At 40.4% G+C, this 23,694-nt stretch overlaps 2 protein-coding genes across 3 annotated transcripts in view; one reads left to right on the top strand and one right to left on the bottom strand.

Moving 5' to 3' along the window:
• The window catches only part of LOC133654087 (uncharacterized), a 335,520-nt gene that overhangs the window by 284,677 nt on the left and 27,149 nt on the right, over positions 1-23,694 (bottom strand). The window lies entirely within an intron of this gene.
• nlgn4xa (neuroligin 4 X-linked a) overlaps positions 1-23,694 on the top strand; it is a 276,673-nt gene that overhangs the window by 249,238 nt on the left and 3,741 nt on the right. For both annotated transcript variants that reach the window (XM_062054090.1, XM_062054091.1), the window contains exon 5: positions 17,981-18,770. In XM_062054090.1, the coding sequence (XP_061910074.1) occupies positions 17,981-18,770 (790 nt within the window). The remainder of the gene's footprint in view (positions 1-17,980; positions 18,771-23,694) is intronic.

The raw sequence follows: 23,694 nt of genomic DNA, 5'->3' as shown, positions 1-23,694 counted from the left end.
ACAGAGTACTTTGTGCGACCTGGAAAAGGAGAAGACATTGTAAACGCAGCAGAGAGTATTTTAGCATTCCACACAGTCAAACACCATAACAGTTACAGGTCGATGGATTGCACCAGTGCTTTGTTGAAAAAAAGTATTCCCAGACTCAGACACGGCAAAAAAGTTTTCAAGTGCACGCACCAAAACAGACGCGATTGTCAACAGTGTTGTAGTGCCCCACAGCATCGACATTGCGCTAGAGGCGCTCAAAGAAATAAAGTACTGTGGAATCGCTACAGATAAATGGTAAATGGTTGTACTTGTATAGCGCTTTTCTACCCCTTTTTAAGGAGCCCAAAGCGCTTTGACAGTATTTCCACATTCACCCATTCACACACACATTCACACACTGATGGCGGGAGCTGCCATGCAAGGCGCTAACCAGGCCCATCAGGAGCAAGGGTGAAGTGTCTTACTCAAGGACACAACGGACGTGACTAGGATGGTAGAAGGTGGGAATTGAACCAGTAACCCTCAGATTGCTGGCACGGCCACTCTCCCAACTTCGCCACACCGTCCCGATGGGAGTAACCATGGTGCAGTAAAAATATTCCCAATCATAATCCAGTATTTTGACTGGAAGAAAGGTGGTGTACAATCAACATTGCTTGAGGTCAAAGATACACCTAATGAGACAGCTGACACCATTGCAAACTACTTGAGTGAAACACTGAGAAAAAAATAATTTGTCAGAAAAATGTATTGCATTTACTTGTGACAACTGCAACACAAACTTTGGAGGAATCAGACGTAATGAAGGGGGGAAGAATGTGTATGCACATTTGAAGAAGTTGCTGCAGAACAAGACGCTGATCGGTGTGGGTTGCCCAGCACACATAATGAACAATTGTGTCCATCATGGTGCAGACACACTTGATATTGAAATTGAGAATATCATGTTCAAAATCTACCAGTACTTCCACATTTGCACTGTGCGCACTGAGAGTTTGAAGGAGTACTGTGACTTTGTAGATGTTGAATACAGAAAGCTCCTTTCCCACAGCAAGACACGATGGCTGTCATTATTCCCTGGAATCGAGAGGCTGCTGCAGATGTTTCCAGCATTAAAGGGATATTTTCTGTCACAGGAAAAAACACCTGTAATGATCAAGAGGTTTTTTTGAAAATGAATTCAGTGAAATTTACCTCTGGCACATGCATTCACTCATGTGTGTGTTCGACTCACCCATTAAAGAAATGGAAAAGGAAAATAATTCCATTGTTGAAGTGCGTAACGTCTTGCAGAGAGTCCACTCAACACCTGAGGAACGGCAGAGAAACAGCTTCATGTCCCTGAAAGTTAATTGACTCCTGGCACAGAAGCGCACAGATGGACATGGAAAAGAATGTGAGCAGTTCTGTGCTGATGTACAGGGTCTCTACAGTGCATGGCTGCAGTATCTCCAGAAGTGGATGACACTCATGGAAGACTTCACCCCATTCATGTGGTTGGATCTGAGTCAGACACCAAGTTGGAATGATGTGGAAGCCTGCATCAAGTACCTGGGAGAAAAGGGGGTGCCAATTGATGATGCCAAGTGTTTTGATCAGGTCACCAATCTCAAGAAATTCACTGAGAGTAGCAACAGTGATGGAGAGTTCAATGGCCTTCAAGTGCACCAGAAGTGGTGCAAATATTTTTGAGAAGGCCAAAAGCATTGCATGTTACTCAGAGCTACTGAAGACTGCACAGTTTGTCTTTGCCCTTCCTTCTCACAATGGAAATGTTGAGTGGACCAAGGAAAAGAGCAGGTTACCTGTTGAGTCATTGAAAGGGCTTCTATTAGTACAATACAACTTCAAAGAAACATCCTGCAAGGACTTCCATGCTTATTTGATGAGCAACCGGAAACTGCTGAGGAAAATAAGCTCTTCAGCTAAATATGCATGGGCAAACAAGGAAGGCCAGGGAGACGAGGAGGACAATCAGGGAGATGAAGAAGGCCAAGATGACTAAATAAAAAGAAACGTGATACGCTACTTCTCCTTTTTTTTGTTTTAAATTTTGACTCGGCATTATTTATATATTTTTTTTTACATAAGCCAAAAATAATTGGCTAATAAATGGTACCTCTGTTTTTGTTGTTTTAACTGATTTGTGAAATACTCTTCACCTATGGTGTGTTCTCTGAGAACCTCTGTTTTTGTTTCAAATGTTTTGAGGCATTATTTATATTTTTTACATTAGAATGGTCCACCAGAATAAGAAGAGACATTTTAAAGAATGGGCTGCTACCTGTTTTTTGTTTAAATTTAATTTAAAAAAGTGAAAATACCAATGATTGTCACACACACACTAGGTGTGGCGAAATTATTCTCTGCATTTGACCCATCACCCTTGATCAGCAGCGGTGGCCGCGCCCGGGAATCATTTTTGGTGATTTAACCCCCGATTCCAACCCTTGATGCTGAGTGCCAAGCAGGGAGGTAATGGGTCCCATTTTTATAGTCTTTGGTATGACTCGGCCGGGGTTTGAACTCGCAACCTACCGATCTCAGGGCGGACACTCTAACCACTAGGCAACCTGTTTTGAGGCATTATTTATGTTTACATTGTATACAAGAGGTTATTTTGAATATTGCTACCTCTGCACTTTTTCTAAAACGGTGAATGTTACAGAATATAAGTGTGACTTATTTTGTTGTACTGTCAACATAGGAGAAAAAATGCTTTATTTAATCAAATATATTTTTTATAAAACAAGTTTGAGTATCATTGGCAAATTTTCACCTAGTCCCGGCCTTGGCGTGCTTGCCCGCCTTGGCACGCATATATATGTCCTCTTTTTGGGATTTCAGAATATGGTCAGCCTAGTATTGTTGGCGGTTTTTAGATGCATTTTTAAAGTGATTTAAAGGAAGTATACTTTGTTCCCACTAGGTGCATTGCTTGCCACCTAAAACGAGCCAATTATTATAAGTTAGAATGCAAAAAAAAACAAAAAAACCTTTGTCTTCTAGTCTCTCATAAGGATTGTGAACCATAGGCAAAATTCTCCCCCAAAAAGTGCAGTTCTCTTTAAAAGAAGGTGTTGATAAGACGTCCCTGCTGTGAGATGTTACATCATGTTGGTGATGTACAACCTCTTATGCTAATAAAAATGCTAATCATCTTTTTTACACCTATTACATATAGTACTGATAAGAATATCAATGAATACCGGTATCAATAAGGAATATCGATATTGGTATCGGTTGTGATAAAAACCTAACAATATACATACCTAGTAGTAGGTTTATTTTAACAGAGACAGAATATCAAGAACAACATGTGAAAACCATTAAATAAAAGTTATAATATAATTCGCATTTAATGAGGTAAATTTATATTTGATCCCCCTGCCAACCATCAAGAATTCTGACCCCAGCAAATTAGTCATGTGTCAGTAAGAGTCACGTCCTTTTAAGAAAGTAGTCAACTCATTATGTGGATAAAAGACAGCTGTCACACAAACACTCTCTTCTATTCAAACATGTCAAAGACCTCAGGAACAAGATTGTTGACCTGCACAAAACTAGTATAAGCTACAAGACCATCTATAGAAAACATGGTTGGAAAGAGACCACTATTGATGTAATAAATAGAAAATGAAAGAAATACAAGAGAACAGTTAATCACCCTTGCTGGATAACTGTTAGAAAGATGATGGACTGGCCCAAAATTAATAATCACCAAGGATTCTGAACTCCACAGACCAAGAAGCACAGCCAGTTTGAAGTTTGACAATCAACACCTGAATGATTTAGACAAGGCTTGGGGGGAAAAGACTCAAGCATTTCATCCAACCCTCTCCTTGGTTCGACCATGTGAGCTATACACCCCACTACTACAACACAACAAAAAGATAAAGATGTCGTACGGAGACTGGTGTTGTGGTATGCTGATCGTCGGTAACCTGGTTGTCAACATCTCCAAAACAAAGGAGGTGATTGTGGGCTACAGGAAGAGAAAGAATGATCTGCAGCCCATCCACATGAAGGGGACGCGTGTGAAGATGGTGCCAAGCAACGTTCCGTCTAAGGTGCGCGCCTGTGCAATTGCGCACTGCTCAAGCGTCCTCTGCGCACGGCAAATCTATGCCACGCACAAAATCAAATAAAAAAATAAGCGCATAACAATTTTCGACACACGGACACGACAGAGAAAACTATTTTCGTCATCACTGTTCAAATATTGTAACGTCTGTCGAGACGCTTTGAGGACATGAATTCCATCCATCACTTTACTGAACAAAACTCTTTATTGTCGGCCATAAACACATCACCAAAACATTAGTAAAAAAAAAAGATATCTAGCAAAAGTGGTCATTTTCTGCAGTACAAACCAGACCAAAAGCAACTTTGTTATATCAACAGCAGCCACTCGCTCTTTCTCACTTGCGCCAACACATGCACATATGGCACTTAGCCAGTGATGCGTTTACAGCCACACAAAAAGTCGGACAACTCCAACACCACACATAAAGTGTCATTCCAGGTCATTACACTATGATTTACCAATCAAATGTGTGCTTATTCTAGTCATTTATTAGGAATCTTAATTTATAAATATTAATCATGAAATGCTGTTAGTATATTAAATAAATACTAATAAAAATATATTTTTTACAAACAGGAAGTTGCAGGAATGTACACATGATCCCCTGTTTACATCTCATTGTGCAACATGTGAATGTTTTAATGGGAACTAAATGCAATGTCTGAAAGGAGTACAAATTATTTCCAAAGCAGGACCTCCACCCAGACAAACAATACAAGTACACAGTTCGTGATAAACAATATTTTTTGTTATTGTCATTGTTAGTGGGCCTAAACACTTATATTAGAAATGGAAATGACTGCTGTCATTTGATTATAATAATAAGAGAATGGTGTCTGTCTATCTGTGTTGGCCCTGCAATGAGGTGGGGACTTGTCCAGGGTGTACCCCGCCTTCCGCCCGAATGCAGCTGAGATAGGCTCCAGCACCCCCTGCAACTCTGAAAGGGACAAGCGGTAAAACATGGATGGATGGAGATTGAACTTGTTATTTAGTCAGGTTTGGGACAGGTGTGCTGCTGGTGTAGCCACATTGTGCACGTCTGATGTTGCTCACATGGGCTCCACTGAATGCGCAGGGAGTTTTTGCGTTTGCTCACACACATGAAAAATTAGAGGGAACATTGGTGCCAAGCTTTAAGTTCCTGGGCCTGCACATGGACACTGACCTCCAATGGAGCTTCAACTCCTCGGCGGTCGCAAAGAGGTCACAACACCGGCTCCACTTTCTGAGGATTCTCAGGAGGATCAACTTGAAGAGGGAGCTGCTGACCTTCTTCTACCACTGCTCCATAGAGAGGGTGCTGACATACTGTATCTCTGTGTGGTCTAGCTGCACCACGGCGCACACAAAAAGATCATCAACACCACCCAAAAAAAATCATTGGCCACCCTTCTACCCTCTCTACAGGACCTCTTCAGCACCCGTTGTCTCAAGAGGGCACACAGCATTTTGAGAGACAGTACACATCCAGGACACCGGATGTTTCGGCTGCTGCCCTCAGGCAGAATATTCTGGGGGCTAAAAAACAGATGAATAGACTGGAAGACAGTTTTTATAACAGGGACAAAATCCTGTTAAATAAGAATATGTGACTGTATCATGTGTTATTTCAGGCACAAGTGCAATCAGCAACCAAATGCAATACATTATTTGTGTGAAATAAACCAGTGCAAATATCTGCTGTCAATGTAACTTGTGTTAAATGGTGTAATATTCTGCTGCCAATGTCATGTTGTGTTATTTGTTCTAGTTTTTATATTTTTTTCTCTATACATTTGTTTTTGAATATGTATTTCACCATTCACGTATTATTATTATTATTAATGCACTGAGGGGAGAAAATGTGCCCAAATGTTGTTGAACTGGTGTACTGTGTATGCTTGTACAAGGACAGTAAAGACTCTTTTTAGGTTAGGTTAGGTTAGGTTAGGTTAGGTTAGGTTTCTTTATTAGTACCCAAAGGTAAACTTGTTTTGCAGCCAGCAAGATCACGACATCCATACATACAGAGAAAGTAACATCTTAGATATGCAATACAAAGACCTACCACATAACAAACATTGCCAAGATCACAAATTAGTACATCAATCAATCAATCAATCAATGTTTATTTATATAGCCCTAAATCACAAGTGTCTCAAAGGGCTGTACAAGCCACAATGACATCCTCGGTACAGAGCCCACATACGGGCAAGGAAAACTCACCCCAGTGGGACGTCAATGTGAATGACTATGAGAAACCTTGGAGAGGACCGCATATGTGGGTAACCCCCCCCCCCTCTAGGGGAGACCGAAAGCAATGGATGTCGAGTGGGTCTGACATAATATTGTGAAAGTCCAACACATCAGCGAAAGTCCAGTCCATAGTGGGGCCAGCAGGAACCATCCCGAGTGGAGACGAGTCAGCAGCGTAGAGATGTCCCCATCTGATGAACAGGCTAGCGGTCCACCCCGGGTTTGGAGCAGAGTAGAAAAGAAAAGAAAAGAAACGGCAGATCAACTGGTCTAAAAAGGGAGTCTATTTAAAGGCTAGAGTATACAAATGAGTTTTAAGATGAGACTTAAATGCTTCTACTGAGGTAGCATCTCTAACTTTTACCGGGAGGGCATTCCATAGTATTGGAGCCCGAATAGAAAACGCTCTATAGCCCGCAGACTTTTTTTGGGCTCTGGGAATCACTAATAAGCCGGAGTTCTTTGAACGCAGATTTCTTGCCGGGACATATGGTACAATACAATCGGCAAGATAGGCAGGAGCTTGACCGTGTAGTATTTTATACGTAAGTAGTAAAACCTTAAAGTCCCATCTTAGGTGCACAGGAAGCCAGTGCAAGTGAGCCAGTATAGGCGTAATATGATCAAACTTTCTTGTTTTTGTCAAAAGTCTAGCAGCCGCATTTTGTACCATCTGTAATCTTTTAATGCTAGACATAGGGAGGCCCGAAAATAAAATGTTACAGTAATCGAGACGAGATGTAACGAACGCATGGATAATGATCTCAGCATCGCTTGTAGACAAAATGGGACGAATTTTAGCAATATTACGGAGATGAAAGAAGGCCGTTTTAGTAATACTCTTAATGTGTGACTCAAACGTGAGAGTTGGGTCGAAGATAATACCCAGATTCTTTACCGAGTCACCTTGTTTAATTGTTTGGTTGTCAAATGTTAAGGTGGTATTATTAAATAGATGTCGGTGTTGAGCAGGACCGATAATCAGCATTTCCGTTTTCTTAGCGTTGAGTTGCAAAAAGTTAGCGGAAATCCATTGTTTAATTTCATTAAGACACGCCTCCAGCTGACTACAATCCGGCGTGATGGTCAGCTTTAGGGGCATGTAGAGTTGGGTGTCATCAGCATAACAGTGAAAGCTAACACCGTATTTGCGTATGATGTCACCTAGCGGCAGCATGTAAATACTAAAGAGTGCAGGGCCAAGAACCGAACCCTGGGGAACTCCGCACGTTACCTTAACATAGTCCGAGGTCACATTGTTATGGGAGACACACTGCATCCTGTCAGTAAGATAAGAGTTAAACCAAGACAAGGCTAAGTCTGTCATCCCAATACGCGTTTTGATACGCTCTAATAAAATATTATGATCAACAGTATCGAAAGCGGCGCTAAGATCAAGAAGCAGCAACATAGATGAAGCATCAGAATCCATCGTTAGCAATAGATCATTAGTCATTTTTGTGAGGGCTAGGTTAGGTCTTTTGAGTAGAGGATGAATAACCGCTTTTTTGAATGCTAGGGGAACAGTGCCAGAGGAAAGGGATAAGTTCATAATATTTAACACTGATGGACCTAGTAATACAAAAAGATCCTTGATAAGTTTCCCAGGAATTGGGTCAAGTAAACATGTTGTTTGTTTTGTCCCATTTACACATTTTGACAATTCCTCCAATGTTATTTCATCAAAGAGAGAGAAACTATTTTGGAGGGCGGTATCCGTCGTATATACAGTCGTATTTGTGTTAATAGAACCCAATTGTAGCTGAGATGCATTGTCTTTAATCTCTTTTCTAATGACTTCAATTTTCTTATTAAAGAAATTCATAAAGTCATCTGCTGAGTGGGTGGAGCTACTGGGAGGAGTCCCTTGTTGGGTTAGCGATGCTATTGTACTAAACAGAAATGTAGGATCATTTTTGTTGAGGTGGATGAGATTTGAGTAATATTTAGCTTTAGCTGAGGTAAGCATGCGTTTATAAGTTATTAAACTATCACACCATGCTTGATGGAAAACCTCAAGTTTAGTCGCACGCCATTTGCGTTCCAGCTTTCTACATGATAATTTCTGGGCTTTAGTTTCTTCTGTAAACCATGGGGTACGCCTTTTAGGGGCCCTTTTTAGCTTTAGCGGTGCTACAATATCAATGGTGTCGCGCAGGGCGTCATTAAAGTTGTTAGTGAGGTTATCAATAGAGCCCACATAATTTGGGAATGGTGCCATTACCGAAGGCAGTAGGTCAGCAAGAGTCGTCGTTGTGGCAGCATTAATGTTGCGGCTGCTATAGTAGTTATTATTATTATTATTAGTTTGTTGACAATGAGTCAGAACTTCGAATTGTATAAGGTAATGATCGGACATTACCTTAGTGTACGGGAGTATCGTAACTTTAGAGGTGGTGACACCCCTGACAAGCACTAGATCTATCGTATTACCGTTGCGATGCGTGGGTTCATTTATTATTTGTGTAAGACCACAGCTATTAATTATAGTCTGGAGCGCCACGCATGGAGGGTCCGATGGGGTATTCATATGGATATTAAAGTCCCCCATTATGATTATATTGTCGGCGTGCGTCACTAGATCAGCAACAAACTCTGAGAATTCACTGATGAAGTCCGAATAGGGCCCAGGGGGGCGGTAGATAACAGCCAGGTGGAGAGGCAGCGGTGTGACAAACCTCAAAGTGAGCACCTCAAACGAGTTATATTTATTATTTAGGTTAGGTGTAAGATTATAGTTTTCATTGTATATTAGTGCGACACCCCCTCCCCTTTTAAGAGGTCGGGCAACATGTGTATTGGTATAGCCAGGAGGAGAAGACTCATTTAGCGCAAAAAAATCGTCTGGTTTGAGCCAGGTCTCGGCGAGACCAACGACGTCAAGTTTGTTGTCTCTAATGACTTCATTAACTAATAGCGTTTTGGAAGATAATGATCTTATGTTTAAAAAGCCCATATTATAGGTAGTGGGCTGTTTTGAGGATTGTTTGTTGAAATTATCCGAAGTAGCAATATTAATAATGTTGCGTTTATTATGCGTATTGCACTTTAAATAGTTTCGACCATATCTAGGAATTGATACGACGGGGATATTCAGATTGTTTGCTTGATGTTGCGATAAACTGAACGCATCATAGTTAGCTACCTCAGTACAATGTATGTCTGCCTCTGACACGGTCACAAAAGAAAAAACATTATGTGAGTTGTGTTTTATTCTAAGAGAATTGCTATGTGTGCAGGGATTATCCAGCCTGACGCCGGCTAGTTCTAGTTTAAATGGCTTCTTACCCGGAGACTCCACGCTTCTTTGGTTAGCTTTTCTCTTTGTTGTTAGCCCAGCTCGGCATCCCCGCTTCTGCTTCCGCTCGCACCGCTTATGTCGTCTCCATTGGCGGTCACCGCTAGCACTTGACTCCGCTGCTACAAAGGCCGCTCGATGTAGCCCACGAAGTATTCCCATGCTAGCGAGGAGGTCCACCGTACATGCATCTTTCAGTCTATAACGACCCGATCCATCCACATCCAGAATTGTCTGTCGGTCGTATGTGATCACAGAGTGTTCACGCTTTGAGCCAGCCATGAAATTGACAGAAAAGACGGGTGTTTTTTGCCAAATCGCTCTACACTCCCAAGAGCGTTAGCATAGCCGCTGCATTCCCATGCGCCGCCATTTTGCCTCTGTACATGTACTCAAAGTTCCCCATAAAAAGGATAAAACATATACAATCACAAACAGATACGATTTGGGACAAGCCAGAATAAACAATATAATAAAATAATAAATGATAAAATAATAAATGAAAGAATCCATTGCACTAAAATACACTTAGGCAAAAATAGGCACGACAGCTTATTTAGTTCTGTGATGACAGCTGGGACAAAACTACATCTGTACCGTTTTGTTTTGCCTCTTGGGACTAAAAACCTCCGTGCAGGTGGGAGAAGCTGAAAAAGGCTATGAAGGTAGTGAGATACATCAGTTATAATGGAGGAAGCTATCCTCACTACCTGGATGTTGTAGAGGGTGGCTTAAGACAACTGAGACTCACCAATTAATTTACCTGACACTTTAACAATTTGATTTAGGGAATTCTTGTCCTTTAGTGACAGGTGACTGAACCATGAGACCAGGGAGAAGGACAAAACAGATTATATAAAAGCACGGTAGAACATGATGATGCCATCATCATCATGTTGACAAGGCCATCCTTGTCAACATTGGAATGAGACAGTTTTCTCAGACAGTACAAACGTTGGTGAGCCTTTTTACATACCGCATCACAGTTAGCTTCTAATTTCAGTTGTTTATCAAGTTTATCTATGTTATCTTAAATTATTGGCTAGTTTACAGTAAGGAAGAGATTCATATGGCCCCATTCCTGGCTGGATCTTGCATCAGAGGAGTAGGGGTTTATTCATTTTGCAATGCAGTCTGCTAAAAATGATAGAAAGCGCCACTCTACGAAGCAACTGACGCTGTGGTCAAAGTGGAATTGCCACAAAACACATTTTAAGATCAACAACAGTGGTTCTCAAACTTTTGTTTCACAAATTACCACCTCAGAAAAAAAGTGTCTCTCCAAGTACCACCATAATGGCCGCCCTTAAAATACAGTAGCGTAGTAGGCCTAAGTATTCAATAAAAACAAGGCAGAGGTTTTATTCTACAAGTATATTTAATATTTTTGTCCACAGTAACATTACACCCAGTTTGAACAGTAACACTGTGTTTAAATATAGGGAAATAAACACTGTACTTTATTCAAGTGATTATTTGGCATACCACTTAAAGGCCTACTGAAACCCACTACTACCGACCACACAGTCTGATAGTTTATATATCAACAGTGTTGGACTAACGCGTTACAAAGTAACGCGTTACTGTAACACCGTTAGTTTCGCCGGTAACTAGTAATCTAACGCATTATTTTTTTATATTCAGTAACTCAGTTACCGTTACTACGTGATGCGTTACTGCGTTACTTTACGTTATTTTTTATGTAGTATCGGCTAGAAACAGAAGCGCTGCGGTGTCTTTCTTCTGAATATTCCTCTGTCACACGCCGGAGAGAAAAAAAGAGGCGTGTGTGTGTGTCTGGGTGTGGCTGTGGGTGTGGGAGGAGGGTGGGGGGGCGTGTCTTCGGTTCGGCACACACGTGATCCGCGGTTGATGTATGAAACAAAGAAAAAAGGTGTCCGCACGTTCAGTCCACACACAGCGTGGTCATGGCGAGTGGAGTAACGGAGGAGCTTGAACGCCCCGCGCCATTTAATCGGTGGTGTTTATAGGTGCAGACTCGGTTGTGCAAAACGAGGCTTTTAAACACATGCTGAACGTGCTTGAGCCACGTTACGACATCCCGTCGCGCAACCACTTCAGCGATAAGATTTTGCCAGATCTTTATGAGCAGGAGAAGAAAAAAGTTCTGGATGATGAACTATCCCGAGCATCATCTGTTGCGCTCATGACAGAAGGGTGGACGTCCTGGGGAACTTTGTGACGATAAGCGCTCACTTTATCACAGCAGACTGCCAGATAAGAAGACACGCCCCCTCTACGAGAGTCACCTTCCGCAGGTATTGACACAAGCAGTGGAGGAATGGAGGATAAAAATATCCAAGTCACGTGATAATGCCAAAAATCAAATAATTGCAGTGAATGAGGCAGGACTGGACCACAGGTAGTGCAAGTAGTGAATTTGGCATCACATCTCAGTCAATAGGATGGAGCGCCTCCTTGGGAGGATCAGGAAGGAGGTTACCTACTTCCACCAAAGCACAACAGCTGCTCATGTGCTTAAGACAAAGCAAGAAATGCTAAAGCTGCCTACTCATAAAGCTCATACATGATGTCCCAACGAGGTGGAACTCCACTTATGATATGTTGGAGCAGCAGGCAGCTATATACTCTGCATTGACCCACAACACCCTGCAGAAAAATGTCAAAGACATCATCAACCTGTCTGATGATGTGAGAGTGGCAGAGGAGGTCCTCCAGGTGCTTCAACCCCTCAAAAGTGTTACATCTCTACTGAGCACTGAAACTTCACCATCTGTGTCAATGATCCTGCCACTGAAAAACAAGGATTTTACAATCCATGGCTCCAAGTGTGGAAGACAGCACCATCACTCCAGATGTCAGGCTTTATTTCACTATCTATGTTTCAAGGAAGATGATGTGCCTTCTTATGTTGCACTTTCAGTTGTTTTTTATTAATGGTCATTGGTCCAAGTTTAAAGAAAGGAGAAATGCCTTTTTATGTTGCACTGTTTTTCATTAATTATGTTAAAAGGAAAATAAAAATGCATGTCAAGTTGATCAACAGATTGTATTATTCTCCAGTGCAATAACAGTACTGAAATGAAGGCTAAAAGGGCATTAATGGGAGCTTTAAAAAAAACAACAAGCAAAAAATAAGTAACTAAATAGTTACTTTTCACAGTAACACATTACTTTTTGGTGTAAGTAACTGAGTTAGTAACAGAGTTACTTTTGAAATTAAGTAACTAGTAATTGTAACTAGTTACTGGTTTTCAGTAACTAACCCAACACTGTATATCAATGATGAAATCTTAACATTGAAACACATGCCAATACGGCCGGGTTAACTTATAAAGTGCAATTTAAAATTCCCGCCACACTTCGGGTTGAAAAACTCCTTTGGATATGATTTATGCGCGTGACGTCACAAAATCCACGGAAGTGGTTTGTACCCCATCGACCCGATACAAAAACCTCTTGTTTTCTTCGACAAAATTCCACAGTATTCTGGACATCTGTGTTGGTGAATCTTTTGAAATTTGTTTAATGAAAAATAATAATACCTGGGATTTTCTAAGTACCCAAAGTCGCTTTACATGTTTAAAAACCCGTCATTCATTCACACCTGGTGGTGGTAAGCTACTTTCGTAGCCACAGCTGCCCTGGGGTAGACTGACAATGGAGCCTGCAAAGAAGAACGTTGTAGGTGGAATCGATCGGTGTATTAGCGGCTAAGTACAATACTTACAGCAACACAACAAGGACTACTTACTACGCCTAGCCGATGCTTGCCGCCAAACCCACGGATGAAGTCCTTCGTCGCGCCGTCGATCCTGGAACGCAGGTGAGCACGGCTGTTGATGGGAAGATGAGGGATGGCTGGCGTAGGTGGAGCGCTAATGTTTTCATCATAGTTCTGTGAGGTCCGGTTGCTAAGTTGCTAAATTAGCCTTAGCGTCGTTAGCAACAGCATTGTTAAGCCTTACCAGGCTGAGAATTTTTAACCGTGTAGTTACATGTACATGGTTTAATAGTATTGTTGATCTTCTGTCTATCCTTCCAGTCAGGGGTTTATTTCTTTTGTTTCTATCTTCATTTGAGAACGATGCTATCACGTTAGCTCAGTAGCTAAGTGTGTCACCGATGTATTGTCGTGGAGATAAAAGTCACTTTAAATGTCCATTTCGCGTGCTCGACTCTCATTTTCAAGAGGATATAGTATCCGAGGTGGTTTAAAATACAAATCCGTGATCCACAATAGAAAAAGGAGAGAGTGTGGAATCCAATGAGCCAGCTTGTACCTAAGTTACGGTCAGAGCGAAAAAAGATACGTCCATCACTGCCTCTCTAGTCATTCACTGTAACGTTCCTCATCTACGAATCTTTCATCCTCGCTCAAATTAATGGGGTAATCGTCGCTTTGTCGCTCCGAATCTCTCGCTTCATTGTAAACAACGGGGAATTGTGAGGAATACTAGCTCCTGTGACGTCACGCTACTTCCGGTACAGGCAAGGCTTTTTTTATCAGCGAGCAAAAGTTGCGAACTTTATCATCGATTTTCTCTACTAAATCCTTTCAGCAAAAATATGGCAATATCGCAAAATGATCAAGTATGACACATAGAATTGATCTGCTATTCCCGTTTAAATTAAAAAAAATCATTTCAGTAGGCCTTTAATGGTGCCCACACACCACTATTGGTACACGTACTACAGTTTGAGAATCACTGATATTCAACGCTCTTTTGCCATTTAGCGGTTAAAGTGGATAGAGCAATTACCCAATTCATCACGTTGCATGTGTCAGGTAAGCCGCGGCAAATGGGGCCCTTCTTACTGTACGACTTTGTAAAGGGGTACACTTATAAAATCAGCAGTGTATCAAAGTAGTGTATTCAGCCAATTGTGTGTGGTTAGAAAATCAATCAAACACTTGTTTTTGGTCATCACTCACACAAAGCGCTTGTTTATATCCAATGTGCCACAACTATTTCTCTCTTCTTTCAATTTTAAAAGTTACACGATAATCAGTCCATCATAGCTAATCACAAAAATCCAGCATTAATATTTAAAGGTATGTCAGTGGTATTATTGTTAGTCTGCTCATAATGCGGGGCAAAATATGTACTTTTTCTTTCTTGTGTTTTAAAAAAAAAAGAAGATTACAAGCAGCTGTGCCTGCATGCTTTATACATATCCGTCAACATTTGCATTCAAAATATGGGAAATCTCTCAGGAAAACGGGTAAGAATAAGGATTCTGAATGTGAGTGTGAATGTTGTCTGTCTATCTGTGTTGGCCCTGCGATGAGGTGGCGACTTGTTCAGGGTGTATCCTGCCTTCCGCCCGAATGCAGCTGAGATAGGCTCCAGCACTCCCCGCGACCCCAAAAAGGGACAAGCGGTAGAAAATTGATGGATGGATAGATGGATTTTCATCACAAATCCCAGTTAAATGAATTAACTAATGGCCTGGACTCAAAGCAATGTCCTTTACATCACCAGATCATGTCACTACTGTGACCACTGCACTATCCACTGTGACACACTTTCTTCGCAGTTTGTGGATTGAACACAGCAAAAGGTTTTCCCGTGAGAAACCCAGAAATATTACAAAGATGAAAATAAAAACAGTTCTGGACTCCTTCACGGAGTTCAGATATTTTTCAAACTGGCTCATGTCATTATTTCCTCAATGTTAAAGAAAGTATGAGCAAAGTGTGAGCAGCTGTCTGCTCTTCTTTAGGTAAAGTTAATTACACTCCTATTTGTCAAGATGTTTATGCAAAGTTGGGATTTTTGGCAGGGATGTCTTTTCTGTTGTCTGCATGTCCATCCATCTCTGTCATGTTGGTAGTTTGATTGAAAGTCACTGCGCTCCTTTCACGGCTTGTGGAGTGTACCCGATGCAGTGGCGGCAGTACTCCTGATGGGTCCTTTTTTTGTAGAGAGCAAAATCTGGGTAAAAATGGGACTCGGAATACTGCAGGAAAATGGACAAAAATGGGATTTACCCACACAAACGGGAAAGTTTATAATTTTTTGTGCGTATGCATCTTCCATCCATCCATCCATTTTCTACCGCTTATTCCCTTCGGGGTTTCGGGGTTGGCGCTGGAGCCTATCTCAGCATCTTATGCACACTTTTTAAATTAGATGATTCTGACACTATCATTTTTAAGAGCTTAATTAGCCAATTTATTTTTATTAACAGTCAAACTACGTCCATTTGTAAGCTCAGAAGCATACCTGTAAATCCTGGGTTACTTCAAAGTTACAGTAATACAAATATTCGTTACAAAATGCCCAGGCACATTATCCCTTATCTGTAGATCATTCCTATTTTGATTTGACGCATTCTGAATGACTAGCTTGACCAAATCTGAATGTTCTGACGGAACGTGAACGTTGCTGGCATCAAATGTGTTAATTAACAGTGGCAGCAGCAAAAGATTGGATGCTGCTAGCCAAGCCTGGTGGGAAATGTCTAATTTCAGCCCAGAACCTACTTTTCATGTTGGCCTGGTTGAGTCATCATTGTTATCTGCCTACATAGAAGAAATATTGAAAGAAAAGAAGTACAAATACTGAAAATCTATTAAATTGTGCCATAGTGATCTATACCTGCTGAACTATTTTAGGATTATAATAAAGCAGTTCTTATGTTGATATGTAGTTATGGTATTTATTATATCCACCAGTGACTATGGATTTATAATGGTCTGTTCGCCATTTGTGTCTTTTATAAAGTACATAGGATCTCAAGATAAGCCAACAATAGCAAGTGTTCCGTCATCTATAGTGAGGTTCTGAACTTTTTACATTAAAATGTTATGTCATTAAAAAACACTACAATAGAAAATAGCCATGGCACTGCTTTAATTTATCATGAAAAGTGACCTAGAAAAACTCCCTACCAATGAAGTTCAAATTGAAATACTCAGAAGAAGGATGCGTGGCAGAATCACAATGGTAGGCCACAACAACAAAATAGAAAATTAGACGTGATAGGTGTGGTATTCATGGACAAGGATGTAGGAATCGATGTGCATGTAGAAAGATAATTTGCCAGTGTAATGACACAAATGGCAAATGATACAACATGTAAATCTGATTAATTATCTTTATGAAATTAATAATCATCATTTGTCTGAAATATGTCCATTTTCTAAAAATGTTATTAATAGCAAGATACATAACTTACATATTTTGCATACTGTATGTTTATTAATAGCTCCAAAATAATTTCAACTTAAATTAATGCACAAACCTTCCTCTACTACAACTACTACTACTACTAATAATAATAATAATAATAATAATAATAATAATAATAATAGTAGTGAATATAATAATAATAATAATAATAATAAAAATAGTAAATAAATAAATGATAAATGGGTTATACTTTTATAGCGCTTTTCTACCTTCAAGGTACTCAAGGCGCTTTGACAGTATTTCCACATTCACCCATTCACACACACAATCACACACTGATAGCGGGAGCTGCCATGCAAGGCGCTAACCAGCACCCATCAGGAGCAAGGGTGAAGTGTCTTGCCCAAGGACACAACGGACACAACGGACGTAACTAGGATGGTAGAAGGTGGGGATTGAACCCCAGTAACCAGCAACCCTCCGATTGCTGGCACGGCCACTCTACCAACTTAGTACTATTATTATTATTATTATTATTATTATTATTATTATTATTATTATTATTATTATTATTATTATTATTATTATACTAAAAAAACACTTGGAGAGCCCAGACCTCATCCAGGTTCTACCTTCCAGAAGTAAAAAATCCTGGATCCAGACTGGGATCCAGATCACCTCCAAATTATGACTTGTTCCTTTGGGTAATTAATGGTTCAGTCTAAAGTAGCACTGAAAAGTAAAAAATCCCAGAGAAAAAACGAAATGTGCAAATAAGAGCCACCACGAAAAAGGCCACTGTTGACACCCGTTTTCAGATTATCGTAACTGTCAAATCAACCTGTCAGTTGCATCATGGTGAATTCCATAATATGTATCTGCAAATGTCATTGCAGTTTATTCGTTGTTTGTCTTTTTTATTGTAAAAACTGTCAGCCCCGTAATAACATGTTTATTCTCTGAGATAACGTATGTGCTTCAGCCTGTCAGGATGAAGACTAACTAATCTCCGTAGCCCCTCACTCTTTGCTAATTATTCTCAAACTAAACCACTTTTGTATTACCCCTGACCTATTGCTAAACAATAAACCTTCAGCTGAAACTCTGGAAAATAATTTGGGTGCATCGTTGGATCCAACTGAAATCCAACTCTAATTGACCTTAGGGAGTATTTAAACATGCCATGCATTAATTTTGTGCGCATGTCTCTGTGTAAATTGCACTAATTCCCACTGCTATTTTTAGATATGTTCCAGAAAGCCATCATTGAGAGCGGCACTGCACTCTCCAGCTGGGCAGTCAACTACCAGCCTGCTAAGTACACACGAGCCCTGGCAGAGAAAGTGGGCTGCAACATGCTGGACACCATCGACCTGGTTCAGTGCCTGCAGAACAAGAACTTCAAGGAGTTGATTGAGCAGTACGTGACGCCAGCAAAGTACCACATTGCCTTTGGCCCTGTGATTGACGGCGATGTGATCCCTGACGACCCCCAGATCCTCATGGAGCAAGGCGAGTTCCTCAACTATGACATTATGCTGGGCGTCAATCAAGGCGAGGGATTCAAGTTTGTCGACGGCATAGTGGACAGCGAAGATGGGGTCTCTGCCAATGATTTTGACTTTGCTGTGTCAGACTTTGTGGACCACTTGTATGGCTACCCTGAGGACAAGGACACTCTGCGTGAGACAATCAAGTTCATGTACACTGACTGGGCAGACAAAGAGAATCCTGAAACACGGCGTAAGACCCTTGTAGCACTTTTCACAGACCACCAGTGGGTGGCACCAGCAGTGGCTACAGCTGACCTCCATGCCCAATATGGCTCCCCCACTTACTTTTATGCTTTTTACCACCACTGTCAGAGCGACATGAAGCCCAGCTGGGCTGACTCAGCCCATGGCGATGAAGTACCCTATGTGTTCGGGATTCCAATGATTGGCCCAACAGAGCTCTTCAACTGTAACTTCTCCAAGAATGACGTGATGCTAAGTGCTGTTGTCATGACCTACTGGACTAACTTTGCCAAAACAGGGTGATTATTCTTTTTTTATTAATTGTTTACCTATTATCGAATATGTTTGCTTTAGTCTTCCAATTAATTATAATAATATGATCTGAAATAATGCCATATCCATCTCCTAGCTTTGTATACACAAAAAAACCCAGCAAAAGACAGCAGGTGTAGGCAACATTTAAGCAATGCGACTAAGCTGCAAATCACACAAGATGCAAAATAACTACAGCGTTATTACTGTACTTTGTATCTCTTGGTTTATTCTATCAATATTGTTGCCATGCGGACACAAGACACAATGATCGGAGAGACTACACTTTTGGGAAACAGTACCAGACAATGTTTATAAGTTCATGGTCAAATCAAGCAGATTGCAGAGATGTGAATAAGTATATGTTTTTCCCATACAGATTATACAGTAGGCAGTCAACAACTTGACTTATAGCTAACTCGACTAGACCATGTATTTTGGTATGGTCTCAAGAGGTATCTTAAAGGCCTACTGAAACCCACTACTACCGACCACGCAGTTTGATAGTTTATATATCAATGATGAAATCTTAACATTGCAACACATGCCAATACGGCCGGGTTAACTTATAAAGTGCAATTTTAAATTTCCCGGGAAACTTCCAGTTGAAAACGTGTAGGTATGATGACGTTTGCGCATGACGTCAATGGTTGAAGCGGAAGTATTGGGACACAATACATCCCAATACAAACAGCTCTGTTTTCATCACAAAATTCCACAGTATTCTGGACATCTGTGTTGGTGAATCTTTTGCAATTTGTTTAATGAACAATGGAGACTGCAAAGAAGAAAGCTGTAGGTGGGATTGGTGTATTAGCGGCCGGCTGCAGCAACACAACTAGGAGGACTTTGAGTTGGATAGCAGACGCGCTATCCGACGCTAGCCGCCGACCGCATCGATGATCGGGTGAAGTCCTTCGTCGCGCTGTCGACCGTAGCTAAAGTGCTTCACCGATATATTGTCGTGGAGATAAAAGTCACTGTGAATGTCCATTTCGCATTCTCGACTCTCATTTTCAAGAGGATATAGTATCCGAGGTGGTTTAAAATGCAAATCCGTGATCCACAATAGAAAAAGGAGAAAGTGTGGAATCAAATGAGCCTTTGTACCTAAGTTACGGTCAGAGCGAAAAAAGATACGTCCTGCACTGCACTCTAGTCCTTCATTTTCACGTTCCTCATCCACAAATCTTTCATCCTCGCTCAAATTAATGAGGTAATCGTCGCTTTCTCTGTCCGAATCGCTCTCGCTGCTGGTGTAAACAATGGGGAAATGTGAGGAGCCCTTCAACCTGCAACGTCACGCTACTTCCGGTACAGGCAAGGCTTTTTTTATCAGCGACCAAAAGTTGCGAACTTTATCGTTGATGTTCTCTACTAAATCCTTTCAACAAAAATATGGCAATATCGCAAAATGATCAAGTATGACACATAGAATGGATCTGCTATCCCCGTTTAAATAAACACATTTCATTTCTGTAAGCCTTTAATACTGCAATACTGCAGCTATTGCAAGTACATAGAAGATTGACATTTATTGGCATGCACAGCAATAGTGAGGTTTTGGGTCACGGGTCACAGAATAGGTGTGAAACTTAAATTTGAGTAATTGGGTTCAGTTTCATTGCAATCCATATGTTGCTTCCACATTTTCGTTTTGTTACTGTTTTTTTTGTTGTTTTTTTCAAGATATGTTCTAACCTGTCTGGGATTATTTAAATTGGCCTCACCGACAACATTCATTACAGAAGACACTTGAACATTTTTTTTAATATTATTATTAAACAAGAAATATGACACAATGTTAAATAAAAGCATTTGATTTTACATACATTCTCATTAAGAGAACAAATGTAGCATGTTACAGTATACTGTACCTATTGTAACAGAGTCCCTGTTTTGATACCCTTGATTGAAAGAAAGCCTGGTGGGATCATATTTAAGTAAGCTCACAGTTCGGTGAGCAGGGAAGGCTTTTAGCATTCTGTTGTATTTGCCAGTTCAGCTGCAGAGAAGTGGCATATTGTCCCAGCATATGTTAGCGCAGAGAAGACAGGCGTTGTGTTGAACCCCACCACATGCTAGCAGCCCTGTGTATATAATCCTCATCAAGTCGCTGCTTGGGGAGCAGACATTGCATTATGAAACCTTTCATAATACCAAAAAATAAGAAAAACACTATATAAGTAACTATAAGTAACACTATAATAATATCTGGTAGATAAGACTTACTAAATTAGAAAAAATGTGTCAAATGTTTGAGTGGAACAAGTTGTAAGGAGTTTAACGCACCAAATGCCAGTACAAACAGTAAGAGCCAATCCACCGAATCAGAGCCATGCGTGTTGTGATTCTCTCAAAAAACGAACGTTTAATTTCAGGGGTTTTTGTCCAAAACTAAAAAGGACTCATTTGAGTGACAGGACTGAAAGTAACGAGTGAGTTTTTAAGCATATATTTAGCAAATACAATAAAAATTGTTGCGTTTGGACCAGATGTTCCTCCAAGGGAATTTAAGTTACTGGTCAATCCCCAGTTCTTTTGATGACATATAAGCTGAGTTTGAATTATCACCAGAACAGAATAGGTATTTAGTAATTTATTTTCAAAGCTTTGAAGAGACCAGCCTATGACAACACATTCAATAGCGTAGCCAAGTTGATCTGAAAAACTCTCGGAAGTGCTGTGTTCTTCAATATGTCAATAGCCCACACCCTCCGGAAAAAATACACATGTCTATTGTTCTACTTTAGCCTGAAACAGGATGAGATAAGGAAGGAGTACTGCTACTCCCTGCATACCGAGCCCAAGGTAATTCAAAGTGTACCATCGGTCATGAAAATGGAGAAAAAAATAGAAAGAACACAAGATGGAACACTAGCTATTTCAAACATGACTATAGAAAGAAATAACTCTTAAATATGGATATATGTAGATATCTATCTCCGTCAATACAGAATAGCCATATTTATGCTGATAATACGTATGTTGACAGTCAGCACATTGAAGTGATAAAGAAAGAAATGTTAAAGTGTGAACTTATTTTTGGCTTACCTGTGGATTGACGAGGATCTGATAATAATGTGGTAATGTGTTAACAAGTAACAGGACTATGCCAAAACCCAGAGACACGAGTAAAGTGGGATTTTAAGATTCATTGTTTTCTTTAAATAAATAAATAGGTTTGGATAAAACACATTTGTTTGTCTTTTCTGAAGTATTTAAATATGTTTGTTTCATGGCAACGAGACCATGCACCAAATAACTTCGTCAGAGTTGAATTAATCTTTAAAATTGTATTTATTTTATATGCAATCGGTCAATTTATATTACAATTAAAATTGTTGCGCATTTATAAATGTTGTTTTACTAAGACGCAAAAGGCCCCGATGAGAGTGGAATGGCCCACAACTGTTTCTGCAAACTTAAATGATAAAACATGATAATTTGTACTTTGTATTTTCTCAAGAGATATATATGAATAGAATGTTATTACCGCATACATTGATTTCAATTATGATACCATATACCTGGGCTGTGCTCAAATAGTGAGGTCTACTGTGTACTTAGTTTCACAAATGTTGACACTGACTACATTTCCATGCACTAAATTAGTATGATTTATCAAATAGTTCGGCTCTAAAGAAGCATCCCACAATCCATGGAAACACCTTAATCTGATCATGTTTATCTTTTGAGAAACCAGACTAACACACTTAGATTATGCGATTGGAAACCAGATCGCTCAAGTGGGTGTGTGCTTACAGAGAGGACCCTCTGTATCGCGAGTGCGCAAGTTTCAACACGTGGCATATAACCTGGAAGCAGATACCATTGAATCAAAACAGGCAACTACTGGAATTAAGAGGAGACTATATTTGCTTAAAAAATTAAAAGAATGGAACATTTTGAAGTGCATCGATGGGAGAAAAAACAGAAGAAGAGATGTATTATTATTAGATGGTAGCTAAGGCAATGGAGAATGTGGCTTCATTCGGAGTCCAGAACAAAATACGAGTGAGATGGAAGAGAAGCAGGCAAACTAAAAGCAAAAAAAGAAAGCGTGCACAAACCTCTTCACCCTGCAGGTGTGCACTCCAAACTGATTAGCAATGGCTCTGTATTCAGCATAATTGGCAAACTCGTCCCCAGCAATAGCAACCCTCTGCAGCGGTATTGGGGCAGAAACTGTCTTTTCCTTTGGATTTAAAACTCCTGCCCTTAATCCACATATTTTATTAAATAAAATCTGAGACATTAGAAAGTTTTGTTTCCATGATTCTTGGTCCGAAAATTCCTTCGAAACAACTCTCCTGACAGTTTTTCTTTGCTTCGGACCTGCATCTGCTGTGAGACCTTCTTGGTATTACCGTCATATTCGTGGCGTAGTCTATGATGATTTTCTTGATGCTGTATGCTATTTAATATCGGCATAGCCATTAGAGACGTAATATCTGTAATCTGTGCCAATATTACAGGACATCAGGTACACGTACACAAGAACTGGGCTGTTGACTTGTAAGGAGCTGCAGATGCCTAGTTTTGGTGTGACGTCACAGTCAACCGGAAAAGCAATACATTTACTCGCGCTAAAAGGAAATAAGCGCCCACCCAGTGTACTGTAAGCACATACGTGTGACCAATAGTCGCATTAGAAAGTGTGCATGGATACTGGGACTTCACATGTAGGTGTGAAAATACAAAAAAAAAACTACTTGAGAAATCAGTTGACTTTATTGCATGGAAACAAAGTCGGTGTACCACTGCCCCCAATCGATTACTGTTGCACCATCGCAGTATTGACCAGTTTGTTGTCCTTACTTTGGTCACCTCCTTTCACTTTTGTTTGTTGCTCCTCAGCCGCCATTATTTCAGTTTAGTTCTTCCCCTTCTGCTACCTATTTAAGAGGG

Source organism: Entelurus aequoreus, linkage group LG07 (assembly GCF_033978785.1).
Source record: "Entelurus aequoreus isolate RoL-2023_Sb linkage group LG07, RoL_Eaeq_v1.1, whole genome shotgun sequence".
Lineage (NCBI taxonomy): Eukaryota > Metazoa > Chordata > Actinopteri > Syngnathiformes > Syngnathidae > Entelurus > Entelurus aequoreus.
Note: the sequence above shows the minus strand (reverse complement) of the source record. Positions and strands in the feature narration are given on the sequence as shown.